The sequence below is a fragment of the Carcharodon carcharias genome, chromosome 25 (genome assembly GCF_017639515.1).
Source record: "Carcharodon carcharias isolate sCarCar2 chromosome 25, sCarCar2.pri, whole genome shotgun sequence".
Classification (NCBI taxonomy): domain Eukaryota; kingdom Metazoa; phylum Chordata; class Chondrichthyes; order Lamniformes; family Lamnidae; genus Carcharodon; species Carcharodon carcharias.
Genome location: NC_054491.1, coordinates 13,227,384 through 13,249,443, shown reverse-complemented (window position 1 = coordinate 13,249,443; position 22,060 = coordinate 13,227,384). Strand labels below are relative to the sequence as shown.

Below are 22,060 nucleotides of genomic sequence, written 5' to 3'. Positions count from 1 at the left end.
GCACCACTGGGTTAAGGACTATCTCCCTAGTGATGTTAACTCAACTTGCTCACACTGCTGGCTCAGGAGCACTCCCGAGCCAGTAATCCTGACGCTGTCATTGACGCTCGTTTAAAAAAAGTTAAATTAACAGAAAGGTAGAAATAGAAAGCCGTGCAGTTAGTGATTGTTTCTAACAAAGCTTTTTCATATAAGGAGTACCAGGGATGATAGTGCTTATTTAAATGCCATCTTACTGCTCAAGACAGACAGCAGAAACAAAGTGGGTGGAAAGAGGTCTACAGTTTATGAAAGATTTCTAGGTGGCAATGTAATTCATATCTGTTTCACAGTCTGAAATTGCCCATTTTGCAAGCTGCCTTCTGGAACTAAACCACATAAATTATTGGTTTTATCAGACATGCACTAAGTTAAATTAGCTTTGAAAATCCATTATGCAATACTAATCAAAGAGAGAGGTTAAAACCACACAGTTGCCGTGTGGGGAGGGGAGGTTCCTGGGGGTGGGGCGGGGGGCGTCACTCCCAAAAGTTTAGGGAATCACAAAGTCTAAAAACATAAAACTCTGTCCCCAAGCTCAGGCAGTCTCTTGTACTATCTGCAATTCAATTTCAATACATTTGTACTGTGTGACTAGCATAATTGCCAAGGCCACATTGCACTCCCATTTTAGGATGAAATGGAAAGCTGGTCTGAAATGGTTTGGCAGCATTTTATTAGCCAGCCATGAATGACATGGGCTCATTCTGAAACAGCATGGAGCTACATTTAAACACTACACTTCCTGCTGAAATTAATGGCAGGAGGAGCCTAGTCAATTTTAGCGTGACAACATCAGTTACACACTGACTGAACACTCACTGACAGCCAGTGAAAGGGGCATAATTCGCGGCAACTGTTATGAAGAATTCAAATTTTAACCTATTGATGATTAGGATTTAGTTTGGGCAAGTGATAGAACTGAATTTAGTTGGAATGAGAAGCTGTTAGAACATAGAGTCCTCAGTTACCAATGGAACATTACTCAGTTATAATAGTGACTAAAAGATGAAGGAAGACTCATCTGAAAAACAGAACAATTTGGAATAATTCCATGCAGTCTGTTCCAGCTCAATCACCGTATCATATATTTGAGAGGCCCATCGAAACATTACTGCCAGACTGCATCCCATTAGATTGGTCTTCTTATATTTAAAATGTGCATTATTTCCCATCTCAGTTAGAAATCAGACCAGAAGGAATGTTCCCAATTACCAATTCAACAGCTGCCAGCTGTTTTTGAAGTGAAATGAATTCTTCAATTTCTATAGTTGACTGTATTTGGGAGTAAAATTTCTTAGGCTATTTGTATTTTATTGATATTGGAACATATCTACAAGAAACAGTGAATTTCATTTGTACAAAGTGAACCAGTAATAGGCTGATCTCAAGTAGATACGAATTCCACAATGATGGAATACAGAAACATCCACATCAGGAACACTACCGATGGCATAATATTACTGTCAGTACTGTTCGAGAGGAGACAATTTATGGATAAGCACTATCCTGCTTGGTCATCTCCATTTCTTTAAACTAACATTATGACCCTTTTATCTTTTGGAGTTTTTCTTCAGTGTGCTCTGCACTATTTCCTTTAGCAAAATCAGCAGCGGATATTCTGAGGTGGTGCTAACCAGAGGTTTGTGTTCGGAGCATGCCGGCTCCAAGCCATTCGTCCATTTGGGCTGATCAAAGGCTGGTTTTTTTTCCTTCCGATTTCCAAATGTTGGCTAAAACTTATCCAATGGTAAGGCTGGGTGGAAAAAAGAGCAAGCTAACCCATTTCCGGTTTCTTACATAACCCAAGCGCTTTCAAACACTTCCACACAGCTAGCAAAGGCTCTGTGTAGCAAAGGAAACTAGAAGTCCACTGGCGGCTGTTCATCGCAAACATATCAACAGGTAGATCCAGCAGTTTTGCAAAGGCCAGCCTTTCTTTTGTGGGCTGTGCCATCACCAGCCATGATATCAGAGAAGGCATTTCATTATTTGAGTGTCAGAGCACCTGTTTGATGCCCAGATATTCTGGGAAGTCATGAGGAATATCCCTTTTGGCTTGCCATTCATATTTGTGACATTCTAACCAGCAAAGCACCTTGGGATATTTTTCCATGATTAAGGTGCTATACAAATGCAAGTAGTTATCATGTTTATATCCCATTCTTACAGCACTAAAGTGGTTTAGTTGCAGGTTAACACCATTAATGCTGTGGAGCAGACAGGCTCCAATGGCTCCTGTGATTGACATCACTCCAGAGAATCCACTGCAATATTTGCTGAGATAAACAGGTGGTGTTCAGGGTTCCATAGAAGATCTCAATGAAGAGCAATGCCTTTAAAACTCTTATTTTTTCCAAAATTGAAACCCATGGAGGTGATTTATTCGGGGTACACTCATCCTTCATTGTAGCTAACCATAAAATTACCCTTGTCTTAAATTGGGATGCATTCTCAAATAAGTGTATTTTACGTCTGCAGCATTTAGCTCCGACTCGGCAACTTTTAGAGAGTCTTCCAGCATTACTGCACTATCGTTTTGCAAAATGCAATTGGTAGGATACATGCCACTCGCAAGGAAACATTATGTAATCATGCACACAATCAATGCAATATATACTTTAGGTTTCGAGGACCCAGCTTATTATAAACCACTTCATTTTTGATTAAGAACATGACGATCATTCAATGAAATGCTGGATGCCATGGAGAAAAATTAGGTGGTGCGTCAAGACTTTCCATTATAGATTGTACTAAATGCAACTTGGATGTAGCCATTTGGTGACCTAGTGCCTGGGACTATCAGTTACTCCAATATACCTGCCATCAGTGGGATGGACCTGATTAACTCGAAGCTGGTTTGGGTTATCCCAATTGGGGCGGGGAGGAAGAGGGACGAGAGTTTGAACTTGGCAATCATTCACCATGAGACCACCCCGAACTGATCACCAAGCAGCATTAATGGTGACTGGAGAGAAGTGCCACCCTATTCCAGGCTAGAGGGAGTAAATGGACAAAATATTGCATGATCAATTCCAATAACTCTATTTGCATGAACTCCATTCTAAGTCGAAAGTTAGAAACAGGAATGAACTTTGGTTTTTTAAAATATTTAATTTTTGAAGGGGTTGGGGAGGGAAGGGAGCCCACAAAATGATAAATATTAAGCTCCAGGTTTCCAAAACCAGACACAAAACAGACAATAAATTTTCAGCTTTTCTCAACATAGCCACTGATTTAATTCAGTCCCTTGCTAAGGTTACTTGTTACAGCCTGCAATTCACCTTGAACAGCTTCATTTCCAGAAGTTTGACTCCAATGAAAAATATAGTGGATGTGCCAAATTTTTAAAAAGTTTTAATTAAATATTTAGCATGTAGTAGCAGGAATGGGTTTAACATCAATGCAAATCGAAAAATGCTAAGTGCTTTATACACATGGAGCATTAGTTCTCAGGTATTCAAAATTCAGTGGTATACAATAAGGACTGGGTTCCACACAACAATCACACAACACACTTTTGAAAAGCATAGTAGATTTATAATTAGTAAATAAAAGCATCTAGAAGCATTTCTAGCTCTGAATTACTATCATTTTTTTTTACACATTCCATCACCGTTTTTTCTCATTTACTTTACATTCAAGAGACAAATTACATTTCTAACATGCAAAAACTATGAGCAACAAAAGCTATTTAAAAAAGGTTAGCATCTGGGAGAGAGAGAGAGAGAGAGAGGGAGGGGAGGGGGGAAAGGGAGAAAGGGTACATAAGCTTTAGATGGGAATTATACATACCATAGACATACAAGACATAATCATCATATGATTCTCCAACATCATTGAAGGCCCTGCAGCGGTAGGTCCCATTGTCAGTTTTATTTAGAGACTCAAGTACTAAGTTCTCAGTCAAAATGGCACGATCAGGTATTTCCTCATCTAATCGTTGCCAGCTGAGTTTAGGCCTGCGGAACAACATTCATAAGATTGAATTGAGTATAGTGTGCATAAAAGTTAAAGTTTCCTCTCCCACTTACTACTTCCTTTTGAGCAAATATCTACACTTCATAATTTTTCATTATAAACCATCTGAAACACATCGAGAAAAGGTGACTTGCTCCAGTCATAAATTGTGAACTTCTCCAACTCAAAGCCAAAATATCGTAAAAACATCAATTTTCTCCCTTCTCTTCACCTATCCAGATCTTGTACTCCATCACTTCCATCCAAGATATATGGTTGTGTGTGATTAAGAGGAATGACATGCAGTTTGTTGGCATCTCTAAGGACTTCTGCTTGTGACGATTTTGGTTGATGACCAAAAAATGAGCTTATACAATAACAGGTAGATCACTTTGTAACACTTTGGTCTAATCCCTTCTACGGGCAATGTCCTCTGTTCCATCACAACCCAGTTAAGTAGAACTGTTCCAGCTGAGAGAAGCTATATTGATTGCTGAAATACATCATGCTATCAAGATTTCCCCAGGCAAATTGAATTTTATCTATTACATTGTACAGGGAGTCGAGTAGTTTTTAGGTGAAGTGAGGTTCGAGGGCAGGGGATTATTCGACCAGGGAACACAAATGTAATTAAGTTCCCTTTTTGAAGTGATACATTCTGTTCTTCATATTTCCATTACAAGTTTCTAGGTCCACATTTATCATAGAAATTGGCTATGTATACTGGTCACACTGTAACTAACCACTAGAGGGAGTAGGTAAGGATTTAATTACTGTATCCTTGCGAAGTTTACATAGACAGCTTCAATGATAAACATGGTCTTAAGAAGATATAATGGAAAAAAATTGACAAGAATGCACACAAAGATGCAGGATTTTTATTATTTTTTTTTAAACAGTATATAGATTTGCTTCTAACCAATTTTCACCATCCTCTCAAGGCACTGATCCATATCAGGGGATGGTTTCATTGGTGCCCACTGTTGTGTTCAAGTAGCCATTTTTCATATGAGAGTCAAGGGTCATGGAGCATAGCATAGCCAAGCCTACGTGGTCCTTTAACCAAGAGGTCATTCAGTCCTATGATCAACATTCACACACAAATACTTTCCAGAAAATGCTGGAATCACTCAGCAGGTCAGGCAGCACCTGTGAAGAGAGAAAGCGAGCTAATGTATCTGGTGACCTTTCTTCAGCCTCAAGCTTTAACCCTTCACACCTGCTGCCTGACCTGCCGAGAGCTTTCAGCATTTTCTGTTTTTGTTACAGATTTCCAGTACCTGCAGTATTTTACTTTTGTTATAGGTACTTTCCAACCACTGCATAGCAACGAGGACTAGGACCATGTGGCTGAACTGTGCTCTCATTTAGGCAATGAGCACTGAGGCCAACCGAAGACAGTGAAGCTAATTGTAGTCACAGAAGATAATCACCTAATTCAGCCCAGGTCAGAAATCAAACTTAGGATCTTTCTGATCCGCAAAAGAAAATTCTACTTCCTGCAATGCATATAAAGGCCAATAAAAATAGCCTGCTGTTCATGAAATGACTAATGCACCAAAAAGAAAAAATGATGAAATGGAAAAGATATTTCTGTATCAATTGATTTAATAAACTAAAAATGACAGTACAAATATGTTTCCCAACAGGCCCTTGGTGTTCATGGTCTATTTGCGTTTAAGAGGCGGGTTTTGTTGGCTGTGGCTCATTTTAAAAAAGTTACACATTATTTAATTGATAATTGAAGTTAATATCTTTAAATGTCTGATGCTATTGTGGAACTGGGATAGAGTACATAAACACACACTGCAAATATCATCATTGTTGAAGCAACCTTGGGCAAATGTCCTATTTAAATTCAAAGTTTATCACTGCGATAAGAGCTCCGTACAGACCCAATAGGCCAATGAATTGGTTAACTGTGTGTAAAAATAAATAGAGCTAACACAACAGCAAAAAAAAAAAATCAGTCTCTCTTGTAGGTTTGAAGCTCATACACTTACTGTGGTTTCCCATTGGCTGTGCAAACCAGCTCGAGAGTGTCGCCTTCTCTCGTCAGGCCTTGTGGATAGCTCAGAGTAATCTGCACTTGGGGCTTATCTGGACAAATAACAGAAAGACAATTCAACACTTTTTTTGAAAGAAGTTTCACCCTTCCTTTTCCTCTGGGGGCTTTCCTAACTTTCACACATTTCCGAGCGCCGGTGCACAAGATTGGTGTGGAATGCAGACATGGTGGGCCGAATGCCCTCCTTCCGTGCCGTTAAAATTCCGAGATTCTTTACCCAGTAAGCTGAGACATTGACTATATAGAAGGTGATCACACAGCACGCCAAATGCCATTAACAGCCTCCTCTGTCTCCCTTTCCACCCATTTTAAGCAGCGCCAAGATCCTCCCTTACATTCTTCCCCCAAGTGTAGGGTTTTATCTCTGTAAAAAAATCAGGCAATTAATGGTTCAACAAAATGTTGATTAAACTAATCCTGGTGGTGCCGGAATGGCTCGGGTGAAATGCAAGACTCAACCCACTGCCACTTCGCTAAAGAAAATCTCCCACGGCAGTATATTAGTAGGACAAGCACTTTGTTGCCATAAATTTTGAGGTATAATTTCTTCCCAAGAGTTCTTTGATAGGTGCACAGTCCTATTTTATGCAGCAGATTTTTTAAATGTAGAATTTCTCAACATGTTTTTGTCAAAAATTTTGTTTTGAAACATAATTGTACTATACTCAAGATAAAGGAAAAGCTGTGGAGTCCAGAAATCCAAAATTAAAAAATGCCCAAAAGGTTGATCAGCATCTGAAAAACCATTTAACATTTTGCTTGGAGACTCTGGCCTAATTTTCAGATTGGCACTATTTTGGTACTGGGGTCAATCCTCTTATTTTAAGTAGGTTGTCAATGACATTAACATAATGGAAGTTCAAATATAAAGCATTTCAGTCACAACTGCTTTGATTTCTGTCGCTCTGAATTCCCTCTGAATTCAGTATAGTTCATCCCATGCATTATATCTTGAATATAACGCAATTAATAGTATCCAACTCAAAATGCAAATGCATTTGCTTGACAGGAAATAGTTTAGTGTTTAAGAATTGTGGTTTATTTCATAATCATGTATTTAAATCAACTGCCCAAAATTTTATTACACATTTCATCCTGTTTAGCTCAGTCTTTATTATATCATCCCTGTACCATTAAAAAGTGAAACCGTATTAACTTTATTTATTGGCGATTTACAAAATTGTTAGGAAGGTTTTTAAAATTGTACAGGATATGTTCACTATTTTTTGCATTTGTGTTTAGTGCAAGCACATTTTTAAATTTGAAAACCTTTACTTTGACATGCAAGAACATCAGATAACAGATCACATGAGCAACTTCATGTATATTCCATGCATACCATGGTTATTATTAACAGCAGCAAGATCAGGAGTAGAATGAATGGCAATCTCATTCTGTTCTACCTCAACTAGCCAGGGATAGACACAGTAGATAAGCTAAGTGGGACACACAACAGGAATGACATTCAAAGGACTGCTTTTACCTCAGACAACTGAGTATACACATTGGAATGCACTTGAAATGACTGCTTTTTTATGGTAATCAGTTGGCTTTTTGGATCAAATCGTCATTTGACATTTATGTTCATGCATTTGCACTCATTATAATTATCAACAGGTATGCTGATGTTGAAATTAATTTTACTGTTACACGACAAGGAAGATTTTTTGAACTTTCTGCCTATTAATGGTAATGTGAACCCTGCCTGTAAATGAAAATGGCATTAGCTTTATTTATATTCTCTGTGCACGAGCTTGCAAAAATTTGAAAAACCTGCCACTGCTTGGAATGACATTTTCCGTATTTTAACTCATTGATGTGTTGCGAGCCCAAGAAAAGGAATAAAAGAAAACTTAGCTTTTTTTTTTAAAAAAAAATGAAGTTTGGGCCCTCAAGACACTGGGGGCGATGAGTCCCAGTAGGCCTCAGTGGTTTCTGTGCATGCGTCAGTCCTGGAATGGCCGCACATGCGCAGATTGTTCCTTTTTCCGATCTCCGGTGGTTCTGCGCATGTGCCACCTGGAGAGTGGCCACCACACACACACACACACACAGCTGGTCGGGATTCACGCCTTCAAGCCTGTGAATGGCCCTGCACACATGCTCAGTTGGTTCTTTTTCCGTTTTTTTTTGATTTAAGGGGAGCCCTGCACTTTAGCAGAAGAAACAACGAACGAATAAAAAGAAGTTCGGGTGACCCAGAAGAGATATGCCCACTCTCCAGAGAGACACAAAGGAGACAAGATGGGAAGTGCAGAGAGAAGGTTTCCCAAAAGAACAGAAGAAAGTGCCAGAAACCAGAGGGTGGGATAAAAGGTCCCAGGAAGACCGTGAAGTCAAAGGAAAGAAATAGGAATCTGAGCAAGGTCCTGTTCAGCAAAGTTAAAATAATGAGCAGAGGAAAAGGCTCCAAATTAGAGAGAAAACTGTGGGGAGCAGAACCAAAGCAAAGTGGGCTTGCGAGAAGCCAGAAGATCTGAGGAGACGGGCAAAGGTTGGTGACTTCTTGCTACAGGCCTGTGAAACAGGTGTTCTGTTGGCACAGCTGAGTATCTAATAGAGTGTGTGCAAAAGGCGAAGTTTGAATGCACATGGTAAACCAGGGCAAAGGAACATCAGGAGAGGGTGAAACTCTGGAGGTGGATCCTTGTGGAAGATGACCAAGCGAAAACGTTGTTTGGGAGAAGATTCCAAAGCAAGTTCTTCAAGTATCGAGGTTGGAAACCCTCATAGGAGTGTCCGACCACAGGTCGCCTGTTGGTTTGCACGGACCATATACTTACGATGAACATTAGAGCATAAGATAGATTTTGTAACTTGTGTTATCCTTACGAATCTGTATATATCTGTAAAGTAAATGAGCAGTGTAATATAATTCATCTTTTTCTTGTTTCGTAAATGTTTTATTCTTTTGTTACAAGCACATCAGCAGACTCTGTGACTCTGTTCAGTAGCTGCCGTCCATGTTTCTAAACAAAAAAATAAAAGTTAGGGTCTCCCAAGCTAGGTTCCACCCTGGGATTCAACTTGACCAGTTGGGATCATAATTGCCGGGATCAGTTGGACATCAGCTGAGATCATAACAGATGACACATCAAGACTTGCAGCAAGCTTGTGGACACAGACTATTTAAAAGAAAATAAAAGCTAAAAAAACGCAGTGACTATAGCAGCAGTAGATTGTAGTGAAGGGAAACACCTGGCATGTCAACCTTGTTTGATGGAACCCGTGGTTTCAAAGCTTGTATTTTTTTGGGCCAGACCCTAACTGAAAAGGAAACCGAACCTTCAGCTTTCTGGGGAAGCTAAAACTTCAGGTTTCTGCGGAAACTGAAGTTAGTTAAAATCAGATGTAAAGACACAGCCCAGACACCAGTTGGGTGAAAGGGGAAATATGAAAGTTGGATCTGGGAGCAGAGATAAAGGAGAGTAAGGTTACTGCCACTGCTTTAGTTGTTTTAAAGGAACTGATTGACCAGCAGCAGTTGTGCAGTCCACAGGTTGTTACTGCGGGTTCAGATAAAGGTGTAATCCACACCATCAAGAATGTCATGAGCAGAGCTGAGTAGTCTCTGCAAAAGTGCACCATTTTGGTGAAGACCATGCCCAGGTAACTCGGGTTGGTTGGGAACTGCGGTCGGATGAGAATTGGTGGCGAACTCCTTGTAGAAAAGGAGCTGGAATACTACCTGAGGAAGCTCAGAGCTTTGAAGGACTTTGTGGCTGAAACTGGTGCCATACATGCTAAGTGGACTGCTCATTAAATCAAAAAGAACTACCTTTGTTTACCCTGCTATTTAATGTGTGATTTATAGTTTATATTGACCACAATTTGCCTGTTAATTTGTGCTTAATTTATATTGATTTGGTTTGATTGCTAAAGTAAAAATTATAAAAGTGAAATTTTGCCCCTTTGTTTTCTCATTGGGGTCATTTGATAAATTCAGTTCTTCTGATTTGTTGGTCTTCACCTGGATCAATACAGTTGCAAGAAACGACCATCAATTCTGTATTATACTTTGGTGATGGGGAAAGAACAAATTTACGAGGCTGACTGGCGTTCTTTTTAATCTATTGTTCTCTACAATTAATTAAGAAATAAACTAAAGATTTTTTGTTTTGTGAATACTCTGACGATTCTGATTAATATATTTAAGTTACCCATTTGTAGCACTCTATCATTACTCTTCCACCAGTAAAAATAATAAAAATGAGGTCCTCTTTGCTCAGTTCCTCTTCACTAGCATACCATCACAGTAGTTCAGCACAGTAATTTGTACATATTGATCTTTCCAACTTTATCATTAAACCAAATTTCACAGTATCCTCTTGGAAAGCAGAAATTAGTGGTAACTTTCATGCTATCTGGATGAGAAGATAAGGAATACTTCAGTTTAAAATTACCTAACTGCTCCCCAAACTTGCTTTATATCTTTGGCGTACGGAGGTCGGTTAACTCAGTTGGCTGGATGGCTGGTTTGGGATGCAGAGTCACGCCAACAGTGTGGGTCTAATTCCCATATTGGCTAAGGTCATCCATGAAGGCCCCCACCTTCTCAAACTCACCTAATGTGTGGTGACCCTCAGGTTAAACATAACACCAGTTGTCTCTCTCTAATGAGAGAGCAGCCGATGATCCTCTGGGACTATGGTGACTTTCATTCATTTCATTACACCCCTTGTGAATACTTTGGGCATTGCATCCAAACAAGGTGCCGCACCAATAAAGATCATAATTAATTGGCTGTATTCAATTGGGATCCTGAGCGACACTTGCTTGTTCAGGAAGGGACTTAAAATTCAGGCTGAAATAAGAAACCTTCAGCACAAAATTTAAGACATAAACAGCAGGCAACCTGTTTAGTTGGACTTGGAAAGGTGAGAGACTTGTACTAGCTGTGCGAACACAATCTGTGAATGTGGTTAAAATCAGTGATAGAATCAAAAACTTTGAAAAATGAAAAAGCAAGAATAGGAAAATTATTGAAGGTTAAAGTAAATCCACAGCAACTTGACAAAACGATGGCTTCAAATACTCATGGCACCAGGCCGAAATGCAGCAAGGCCTAGCATTAGGTGACAAAAAACAACTAAATTCAGTAAACTGAGAGGCAAAGGCAAAAGAGAACAAAAAGTGCAGGTATAGCTTCTGAACACAGCCATCTGTCACTGGCACCAGTCACTTCCCTGGAACTCATTCATTAATTGGGTACGCGCTGTCACTGATTTTGCAACAGAATCTCACGGCTCATTTATTGTCAAACCTCAAGGCTCCCAAGTGCGAGGGAATTTATCCAGAGCACATTGAAGGATGGATTCTGTATCACTGGAGGAAGATGAAAACGACTGCAGATGCACAAGCTTACGTATGTACAACGGGGCCTTCAATTCATGGCTTTTGATAATCTTAAGGCTTTTGCAACTTCACCAATAAAAAAATCTCCGAGCAGAAAAGCCAAAGTGCTGCCATAAATCGGTGGAGCCCAGGAGCAGCAAAGAGCTGCTTGCTACAAGTAGCAAGCTTGCCTCCAGTGCCGCTGTTTACTTTCGGAGGCTGGTATAGCTTGTTGACCTGGAAAGTAAGTGCAGCAAGAGTCAGCGCGGTATTCATTGTTTGTTGCTTGAAGCTGCTCGTGACCCTGTGATCACCATGTCTAATTTGTGTTGGGCACTGCCAGAAACGTTTGCCGCAACTGGACGTCTCGTGCTCTCTAACTTGTTCAGGCCTATTTTTTTTACTTCCACCTTAATTTGGGAAGTGGAAACATGGGGGAGAAAACTCCCTCCCCATCTGCAGGATGCAGCTAACATGGTCATTGAGGAAGTTGGACTGACGGCTTGTCTACATGGTTCCACTAAAAGACCAGCAGGTGGTGCACTGGAGAAGAGAGAGACAATGCCTAGCAGTTTCTATTGCTCTCGGCAGGTAAACCCACACACAAGAGCAACTTTCCTCTGCATTAAAATAATCAGGATGCGTCAAACTCAATTCATATATGACATAATCAAGTTTTACTGCTAGACTGTGTTTGAACTTGAACCAGCAGGGACATTAATCCAAGTAAACATTACATACATACTAATCATTATAACGCCCACTCTGTGAAGATTTAAGGTGTTGCGAGGCTATGTAAAACAGTTACCCAAGGGAAAGGAAGAATTCAAAAAGTTCTCATAACAAGGGGAGGTTGGATTAAATCCCAATTCTGACTGTTGGCAATTATGAGCCATCCATGTTAGTTTTAAATCTTAATTTGGCTCATTTTGCAGCAATCTTGCCTCTGGGTAAGGATGAGAGACCAGTCCAGTATAGAACTGCCACATTGTTACTGTTGTCATCCTTGGAATGAGACATTTAACCAAAGCTCTGTTTGCCCATTCCAGCAGACATCATGGATTTCATGGGGCTAATTTGAGTAGAGCAGGGAGTTGATCCCATTCCCAACTCCCCCGCATAAATGCACCACCAAAAAAAACCCCACATAAATTAACTAATTATTCACCCCATTGCTGTTTGTGGAACATTATTAGCTCAGAATGGCCCACTGAACAGTCACTGCAAATCGTGTGAATTGCTTCGAATGTCTTGACCTAACACGCTAATTAAATGCAATACTGTTAATTGACAGCTGCTACTGTAGTCTATGATGAAACTGGGATGAGGACCCCACTTCAATGTTTGGGACCAAGCTAATGTGGATCTGCATGTTTGTGACTCACTCAGTCCACTCCCTTGGCTGTGGAAAGTACGAATTTGAAGGACAATTTATAAAGCATTAAAAAAGTCAAATTAAAAGAACACTTTTTTCATGGAACTGCTCAGCACTTCTATAAAGGAAGAAACTCCACTGAATTCACTTTTTAATATTCTAGTATTCTGCCCAGATCATAGCATCAAGTTTCGATATGTGCTCTTCCCTAGGACATTGATCTCATTGCTCTCTTAGAAGTTAAGTTTGAATATTTATTTATTGCTGATTAATAACGTGGATTTCAGCTCTCTCCGTGGCTTAGCTGAACCCCCACCCCCGCAACAGCCTTTGATATATAGAGTTGATCTGAGCCAAGGCAGGGGTCCTGGGATGTTGCACTTGGAGCCACCCGTGGTGGAACTGGTGAGTGCAGTGATACCTTTGTAGCCAACACAGGTCATCCAAACCCAATCACAGGCTACTTGATGCACATGGAATTTGACTCCTGAAGTCACTACTTTACAGAGATGGCAGAAGCAAGGCAGAAATTAGTAGAGAAACGCAGGGGAAAATACTTTCACTCCTGCACTTAATTGTCCATGCACAACACAACAAATCAAGGAGTTGTCACGACAATAGAAAACTGTGACTGAGTGAGAGCTACCTACAACTTCATGAGCTAACCACAGACATATTGGACTGTTTAAAGAAGACCTATAGCTTAAAAAAAATAGAAGAAACTATGCTGACCACAAAATGGCTGCCACAGGTCATCTGATGGCTGATACTGTAAAGTTGATCATTTCTCTGGAAAGTTTATGTGAATTGCACTGCATACCTGTTACATGGAATTTCATACCTGGGGAGTGTCAAGGTCTACTTCAAACAGGGAAATTCTTGAAAGGAAGACATTAAAGATGCAAAATGCTGGGCTTTGATCAGATACTCATCAGGCATTCAAAATCCCTGTGGAGGATGAAAAACCCTCATCCCCTGTTGGTTTATATCTTGAAATGTGTCAAAGTTTTCAGAGATGAAAAGTTCAGGAAATGGGATCACTTGGTCTACAACAATGACATGTTAATTGAATTCCCTTCTGGGAATATACAGGGAGGAGTTTTTAAAACTGGTCCTGCCAAGCAGAATAAGAGAAAGAAATAGAAGGAGGAGAAAGAAGCACAACAGTCGTCTTAAAATGCGACTGGAAAGCAGCAAAATCATCTGTCTCTTTCTCTGGAAGCTAAAAGGGTGAATTCAACAAAGTGCAGACCCGAACAAAGACAACTCCAAATTCTACAGGAAACCAATTTAACTTCAAATGGCCACAACGCTCAACAGTCTACATCTCAAAGACAAGCAAAGGGCATCATCCTATATTCTTTTTAACTTTTTATTAGACTCTTAACTTTCTTACTTCTGATGTGTGTGTGCGTGCATGTATGTGTGTCTGCGTGTACGTGTGTGTGTGTGTGTGTGTGTGTGTGTGTCTGTGTCATCACATCTTTATTTTTTCTCGGGTTTAGTAACTAATAATCTTACTCTTTCTTTGACTCAAGAAAACCTGATTCGATTGTCTCCTTATTAACAAATAAATACATTTGGATTGAAAAAGGCATTTACAGGGAAAATAAATTTAAAACCTTTATTGCAACCAAACGAGAAGGCGGAATAGAAGGGGAGCAAACTCACTTCTCTGTTAATGTTGAAGTTGTGTTGCAATAGAGTACAGGCTTTAAGTTGGTAATTAAGATCAGCTATCCCCAATCGGGGAGGCACAAGGGCTTCATTACTGGAGTATAAACAGACGTTCACACTGGGTGTTGAGGAAAATCTGGAAGAGTATGTATTTACTCTGGTCGTAAGGTACAGGCTGACGTCTTCCCTCAGCATACGATTAATGGAATTAACCTCCTACTCCCTCGATTGTAACAGAATGTGGAACATAGGAGTTCACAAGCAAAATTCTCAGTTATTCCCAAACTTGTTTAAAATAAAACTTGAACTCATTCTTCACATCAGGTACAAAGTACCATAGACACTGGGCTGGCCATAAATGTGGTGCCTTGAAATGTTTTTTTTCAACAATAAGGGTTTGAAGAAATGGAGATTATTTAAAACATCTAAAGTCCCCAGCACAGTTGTTTAAATTAGAGTAAAGCGGCAGTCAGTAAAAGCACCTTTGCCGCCATATCTCATTGCTTCATCAGTTCTTTCAGAAGTCTTTGCTTTGTTAACTCACAGTTGCCAGACATTTCAGCAGTTCTATTCAAGGGCGTGCACTCAGTTGTTCTCACATAAATGTCTTATTTAAGTTTTTTGGTAGTGGACAGATCATTCACGGTTCTAATTGGTTTAGTTCACAAGCCTGATTTCACTGAGGTGAGCAGAGTGGGCAAACAACTCGAGCAAGCCATCAAACACCGCCCGCTACATTGTAGTGACAAATGTAGGTAACACATCTCTGCAAAAAGCCCTCAAACACTGAGCTCACAGTAAGCTTGCTCAGATCACTCAGACGGCCAAGGTTAGAAAAATAGTGAACCAGTGAGTGTGGCTCTGGAGAAATGGTCTGAAAATCCCATTTGCGAAAACCATTTGCAATTCCTGGAATCTCAAGCAAATGTTTAATGTGCTACAAACCACACACATTTGCAATCTGTCACCCAGCATGCAACCAGATACAGTGATGGTTTATACTCCCTACACACAGCAAGATATTCTGATGTCAGTAATACATGTGATAGATAAAAGAATTGATGCAGCATCTGTTTTCTTTGGCGAGGAATTTGCCACATTTAAGATCAATAATACCAAACATGTGACGATTATACCCTGTAGCATTCAACATGGGCTACGACTTGCACTCTTGTTTCTCCATGCGATTTATTACCGGGATTAGTTTTCCAACTATCATAACGTGTCTGCTAAGCATGAAACAGGTGCGGACAAGCAAATCTTAGATAATTGCTGGATTGTCACTGCCCTCTGGGCTGTGCTGATACAGATGGCTTCCTTGAAGGTGGTTTGATTAACTGCGGACAATACCTGAAATCAGCCCTCAGGGACTGCTCAGAGTTTGGGAAAGGATGATGCAGCATTTTGAAACAATCCAATCTGTTAGTTCAGTGAATCCAACCTGTAGAAAATGCTGGTAGGCCTTCTATGGCATGGCGGGTGAATTATTTGGCATTGTGCTTTTCAGGAAGACTCCAGACTCAGCGGGGGGGTGTGTGTGTGTGAAAACTTGACTTCAACATTCCCAGAATCGGGAAGGGAGATGTAGGGGTAAACACAAGGTTCTCGTTCTGGATCACTATCATTTGCTGGAAAGGGCGGGTGTATGGATGTGATGTCAGGTGAGAACAGCTTTGGTACCGACTGCAAACAATTAATGTGTAACCGCTGGGTCATGAAGGGAAAACATGCGAGGTGGAGAAAATGCCTTGGGTTCTGTATCTCCGCACGAGTCAGCACTTCAAGAAGAAAGGGGTAGAGAATTTGGGGTATCGAGAGGAAAGGAGATTTTAAATTGTTTCAAAATTGATAAGAGCATTCTGCATGAGCCGATCGTTGCAGGTTCCACATTCTCACCACTTGGAGCAAAGAATTTTCTCCTGAATTCCTTATTGGATTTATGAATGACCCTCTTATATTTGTGGCTCCTAGTTTTGGACTCATCTCATTTTCCTAAATCCACCCTTTCATAATTTTGAAGACCTCCAACAGGTCAGGCCTCAATCCTTTTTCTCGAGGAAAGGGAGCGAGCCTGTTCAGCCTTTTTTAATAGCTGCACCCTCTTGTGGTAAAAGTTTCCAAACTTTAATAACACTTAGAAACTCTTCATAACTTTCCTGTTTTGCTTCTTGTATTCATCCTACATTTATGCCAAAGTCGATTTACTTACATCTTCATTGTTTATAGCGTCTTATTTTCCAGGTTGTGCCTTGAAAGTTTTTAATTGAACTGTGTCTCCTACTTCCTCAGAAAGGGAGACAGGGTGGAATCTTCTGTCCTCGCTGGTGGCGAGCTTGGAGGCAGGAGAGGTATGTAATTAGGCGGAAGGTGGTGTACCAGAACCCCAGTGCCGTGGCTTCTCTGCCCGAATTAAGCTCTGGGTGGTAAGGCCCATGATTGGCCTTCATTCTGGCAGGCATGTGAGGCCCCTGATGCCTCAACAAGGTTCCGCACTGAAAACCAGAAATCCAAATTGGATTTCATGGATGTGCTGTAACAGATTCACTGGTGGTGAACGTACAACACATGCATTTGCAATGACTTCTGAGAGCAGCAGTGCACAGATCTAGGATTTGTGCAAGAAATGACTACCTCAGTGATCCCTGTTTATTGCTTTTACTTCCACCTGTCAACGAAGGAGCAAGCTCTTTTCAATGTATTAGGCTGGGAAGTGGAGGCAAAAGCGCCACAGTTCATGAGAAAATTAATGTTGAGCAGAAATGGAGAAAGCCAAGCATTAATGATTTGGAACACCAAATTATGAATCATGAAAGCCTTTAGATTGCAGGATTTTATTTAGTGTGGAGTGGATATTAAATTATTGAGTAGACTAAGGTTATATTCCTTAGAGTTTAAGAAAGGGAACCTCACTGGAACATATAAAATTCTTATGGAGCTTGACAAGTTAGAGATGCTGGGAGGTTGTTTCTCCTGGCCGGAGAGTCTAGAACTAAGGGTCATATTCTCAGAATAATGGGCCAACTAGTTAGGACTGAAATGAGGAGAAATTTCTTCATTCTGAGAGTTTCGAATCTTTGGATTTCTCTAACCCAGAGAGCAGTGGATACTTAGTTGTTGAGGATATTCATGTCAGAGATCGATAGAGGAAATCAAGGAATATGGGAATAGTGCAGGAAGGTGTAGCTGATGTAATGATCAGCCATGATCTTACTGTATGCCCACTCCTATTCTATTTCCTATGTTCTGTCTCTCCCACCATTTCTTAAGAAGAAAGTAGAGGCTAAAAGACTCCTACTACACTACAGTCAGCCATGCAAAAACCATGTAACTAAGCAGGCACACCCATCTCTGGAGCACATACTTAACAACACCTTAAACAAAGATCAGACGGCTGCAGGCGACTATTTAATTTCCTCAAAAGGTAAAAGGGGTCACAGACAGGTTTTCTGGTCCTATAACACAATAACTCTCTGCCCACCTTCTGTGATGACCCTAGCGTATTTAAAACATTTTTGTTTTATTCGTTCACGGGATGTGGGTGTCGCTGGCTAGGACAGCATTTATTACCCACCCCTAGTTGCCCTGGTTCGGAGGGCATTTGAGAGTCAACCACATTGCTGTAGGTCTGGAGTCACATGTAGGCCAGACCAGGTAAGGACGGCAGGTTTCCTTCCCTAAAGGACATTAGTGAACCAGATGGGTCTTTACAACAATCGACAATTGTTTCATGGTCATCATTGGACTTTTTAACTCCAGATTTTTATGGAATTCAAATTCCACCATCTGCCATGGCAGAGCATTCCCCAGGGTCCCTGGATTGCTAGTCCAGTGACAATACCACTACAGCATTGCCTCTCCTGTATCCGTATCAATATCAGCTTTTGGGGATCAACTCTTCGCTACTTTAATGAAGCACCTTAGGGTCTTTTGCTATGTTCAAGGTGCTACCCGATTGTGCGTTGGTGGTGGTGCTGGGGTTTGGAAACATTTTAACAAAGGAAACGAGAGGAATCCAGACCAGCTACAACCAGCACTGTCCTGTAGAAATCTGTACCAATGGCCAATATGGGATAGGGAGTACTCTATCATCTCCGCTACAACTACACTGGCAGCCTATACAGGGTCACAACCAGCGCTAAACTGCGTGATGGAAGGATTATAATCCCTCCTACAAATTGTTTCCCTGACAGACAATAACAACTGCAATTTAGTTCAAATTATGCTTCCTGCTAAAATTCAAGGGAACTTGGCTTGTCTGTTACTTTGACTTAGAGATTAATTTTACACTTCAATGTTATATTTTACATACTTTGCAGTTCAGAAAACACATGGACAATAAGACACTTAAGTGTTAAGCAGGCACTCAAGCAGAACTAGTGAATATTTTATGCTCCACTTCTTTTTGATACAAGTGAATGGGCTGTCAACAACTGAGACAAGAAATAACTTTATTTTTAATGGTGCAAATATTTAACGCCATTTGCCAGATGTCCTTTATCCTGTAGGAGCTGGTTAACAATGCAATAATGAGGTCACAGGGAGAGTTGACAGTGCAGCTATATGACAGCATTGAGAAGTACCACAAATCCAAGATAATTCATTGATCCTTTCACAGGCAAAGCTGAAAATTAATGAATTCTTTTTCTGTGCATTAGGCAGAGTGGCCACCGCAAATAAATCAACATATTCAGATGTCCTTCTTCCCTAAACTCACCATAGTCAAATTCCACCATCTGCCATGGCAGAGCATTCCCCAGGGTCTCTGGATTGCTAGTCCAGTGACATTACCACTATGCCATCGCCTCCCCTGTATCCATATCAACATCAGCTTTTGGGCACTTTTCTCTGATCAGCTCTGCTAACTCTTCACTACTTTAATGAAACACCTTAGGGTCTTTTGTTATGTTCAAGGTGCTACCCGATTGTGCATTGTTGGTGGTGCTCGGGTTTGGAAACATTTTAACAAAGGAAATGAGAGGAATCCAGACCAGCTACAACCAGCACTGTCCTGTAGAAATCTGTACCAATGGCCAATATAAACAACTGTCGTTTAGTAGTACAGAATTTGAGTGTTGCTGAAAAAAGAGGCATTTTTTGTCAAAGCTTTTCGTCTTGCACTCATCAGGACAATTTACAAGAATACCAAATGTAAAAGGAACAACAATTTATACTGTATGAGAAGAGAGTGTTGATGGGTTGGCAAGTGGACATTGATTGGTAGGGGCGTTGCCATCGGAATGCACCAATCGATGGTGACTGACAGTTAACTGCTAACCATTGTTTGAAATTTAAACCAGGCAGCTTGACTCTGATTGATCAGGGCATTGTCCTGAGGAATGAACCAGTGAATGGCTGTCACTTATTTTGTTTAGCTGAAACAGGCACAATGTGTTCACATGTTCTTTCCATCTTCAAAGAACAGGGCCCTGTGTATTTATATACGTAGCTTCCAGAACATGCAAGTGCACCACATTGTGAGCCTGACTGACAATCTTAAATTGGTTGTCAGCATAATTATGACACTGAGGAGTATTTTGCAAATGTTGTCCAATCATGTATTCACATCTAAAATTGGATACTGTGTTTTGAGTTTTGCAGGTACGGGCTGGTTGGGTACGGTACCTTGTCCATTGCGAACAGCAGAAGGGACATGCTGTTTAATGCGATCTGCTAGTCTTTAGGATGTACGGGCTACATATCTACCATCACACTGGCACTGAAATTCATATACCACATTACTCACTTGTGTGATAATCTTTTTGGCTTGACAGCGGCATCCTGTTAGTGGTGAATACCACTCGTGGTGTGACTGCATAGTAGCAGCGTCAAAGAGCTAGCTTCACCTGTTGCTCAAATTTTTGAGATACTTGCCCTTCCAGGGTAATCAGAGGCAGACTGGGAACTTTTCCAGGCCAAAAGTAACAGCCTTAGGCCCATTCACGAGTTTGCGCGATGTACAGAATGAAATATGCAAGGCGTAAGAGCTTAGGTGTCATTTCATCGAAAACATGTTTCTCTATGGTAATGTCTCTACCACAGTCCACTCAGCACTCTCTTCTAATACAGTATAAATTGTGGTTCCCTTTACATTTAGTATTCTTGTGAATCGTCCTGACAAGTGCAAGACAAAAAGCATCAACAAAAAAGTCTCTTTTTTCAGCAATAAACAATTGTCAGCAAATTACTCTTTAGTACAGGCTTTTCCGACGCTCAGGCTGGATGTGGAGGGAGGGGGAGGAGCAGGGGGAAGGTGGGGTGGGAAGTGTGAATGAGTGTGTGGGAGCGAGTGAGAGATAGCGTGAAAGGGAATCTTGAGTGAGCAGAGGGCGTGCGAGAGAGGGTGTGCGAGAGCGAGAGCGGGAGAGACAGCGAGAGCGGGAGCAGGAGCGGGAGCGACAGCGAGAGCGGGAGCGACAGCGAGAGCGGGAGCGACAGCGAGAGCGGGAGCGACAGCGAGAGCGGGAGCAGGAGCGACAGCGAGAGCGGGAGCGGGAGCGACAGCGAGAGAGACAGCAGGAGAGACAGCGAGAGCGGGAGAGACAGCGAGAGCGGGAGAGACAGCGAGAGCGGGAGAGACAGCGAGAGTGGGAGAGACAGCGAGAGCGGGAGAGACGGACTGTGTGCCTGGCTCACTCGCAGCCTCAAGATTTGGACTCACCCTCACCCACCAACACACAATCTGACCCACGCTCAGTGGGCGGGGGTGAGTGAGACAGGCAAGCAGACTCTGTCCCGTTCACACCCTAATGTTGGTCTTTATTAATTATCTTTAATTATCAATTTATTGTTTTGACATTGGTTTATTTTTGCTCAGCAAGTTCCTTCTTTTCTTCATACCTCAACATTATTTTGAAATCCATGTTTAATGTTGTGCCAAACCTTATCTTTCTGAAATTTGCTCACTAGCCCCATGAGTGAGAAAAAATGGAAATGTCCTCCCCAGCCCACAAGCGAAACGGTTGGACAAGATAGTCCGAGTATCTTGCTCAAGTTAGCCTATCTTGCTGTGCACAATCTTGACAACACGTGGGGCAGAATTTTTAGTTTGGCGTGCGTCCAACCCGACCAAGTGTAAAATGATGCGCGTTGACGTCGGTCGAGTATGTTGTCAACGCATAATTGCGCGATAGTTCGGTTGGCGGGCACTTGCTGGAGCTGGCAGCGCACCGGTGCCGACAACTAAAAGCCCTCAACAGTTGAGGGGCAGGCAAAAAGGCCAAGCGGCCTTTGCATTTTTTTGGAAACCTCATCCACGGGCCGGATGAGGTTTTCGAAAGCAAATACAAATGGCGTAAAAAACTTTAATTTTTAATTAAAAGCATGTCCCTGCTCGTGTGACAGAGCCACATGAGAGGACATGTTATACTAAGTTTTATTGTTTAATAATTCTTTCAATAAATTCTTCATCTCCCTGAGGCAGCTGACGACAGAAAGGTAGGAAAGTAAGTTGTGAAGAGGACGTAAGGAGGTTACAAAGTGACCATAGATATGTTAATGAGTGGGCAAATGGAATTTAATGTGTCAAAATGTGAAATTGTCCATTTTGGCAGGAAGAATTAAAAAGGAGCTTATCTAAATGGTGAGAAATTGCAGAGCTCTGAGATTCA

At 41.2% G+C, this 22,060-nt stretch overlaps 1 protein-coding gene across 5 annotated transcripts in view; it reads right to left on the bottom strand.

Moving 5' to 3' along the window:
* The window catches only part of LOC121269609 (cell adhesion molecule 1-like), a 415,254-nt gene that overhangs the window by 48,733 nt on the left and 344,461 nt on the right, over positions 1-22,060 (bottom strand). For all 5 annotated transcript variants that reach the window (XM_041174316.1, XM_041174312.1, XM_041174314.1 and 2 more), the window contains 2 exons: positions 6,003-6,099; positions 3,835-4,001 (listed from right to left, as the gene is read on the bottom strand). In XM_041174316.1, the coding sequence (XP_041030250.1) occupies positions 3,835-4,001; positions 6,003-6,099 (264 nt within the window). The remainder of the gene's footprint in view (positions 1-3,834; positions 4,002-6,002; positions 6,100-22,060) is intronic.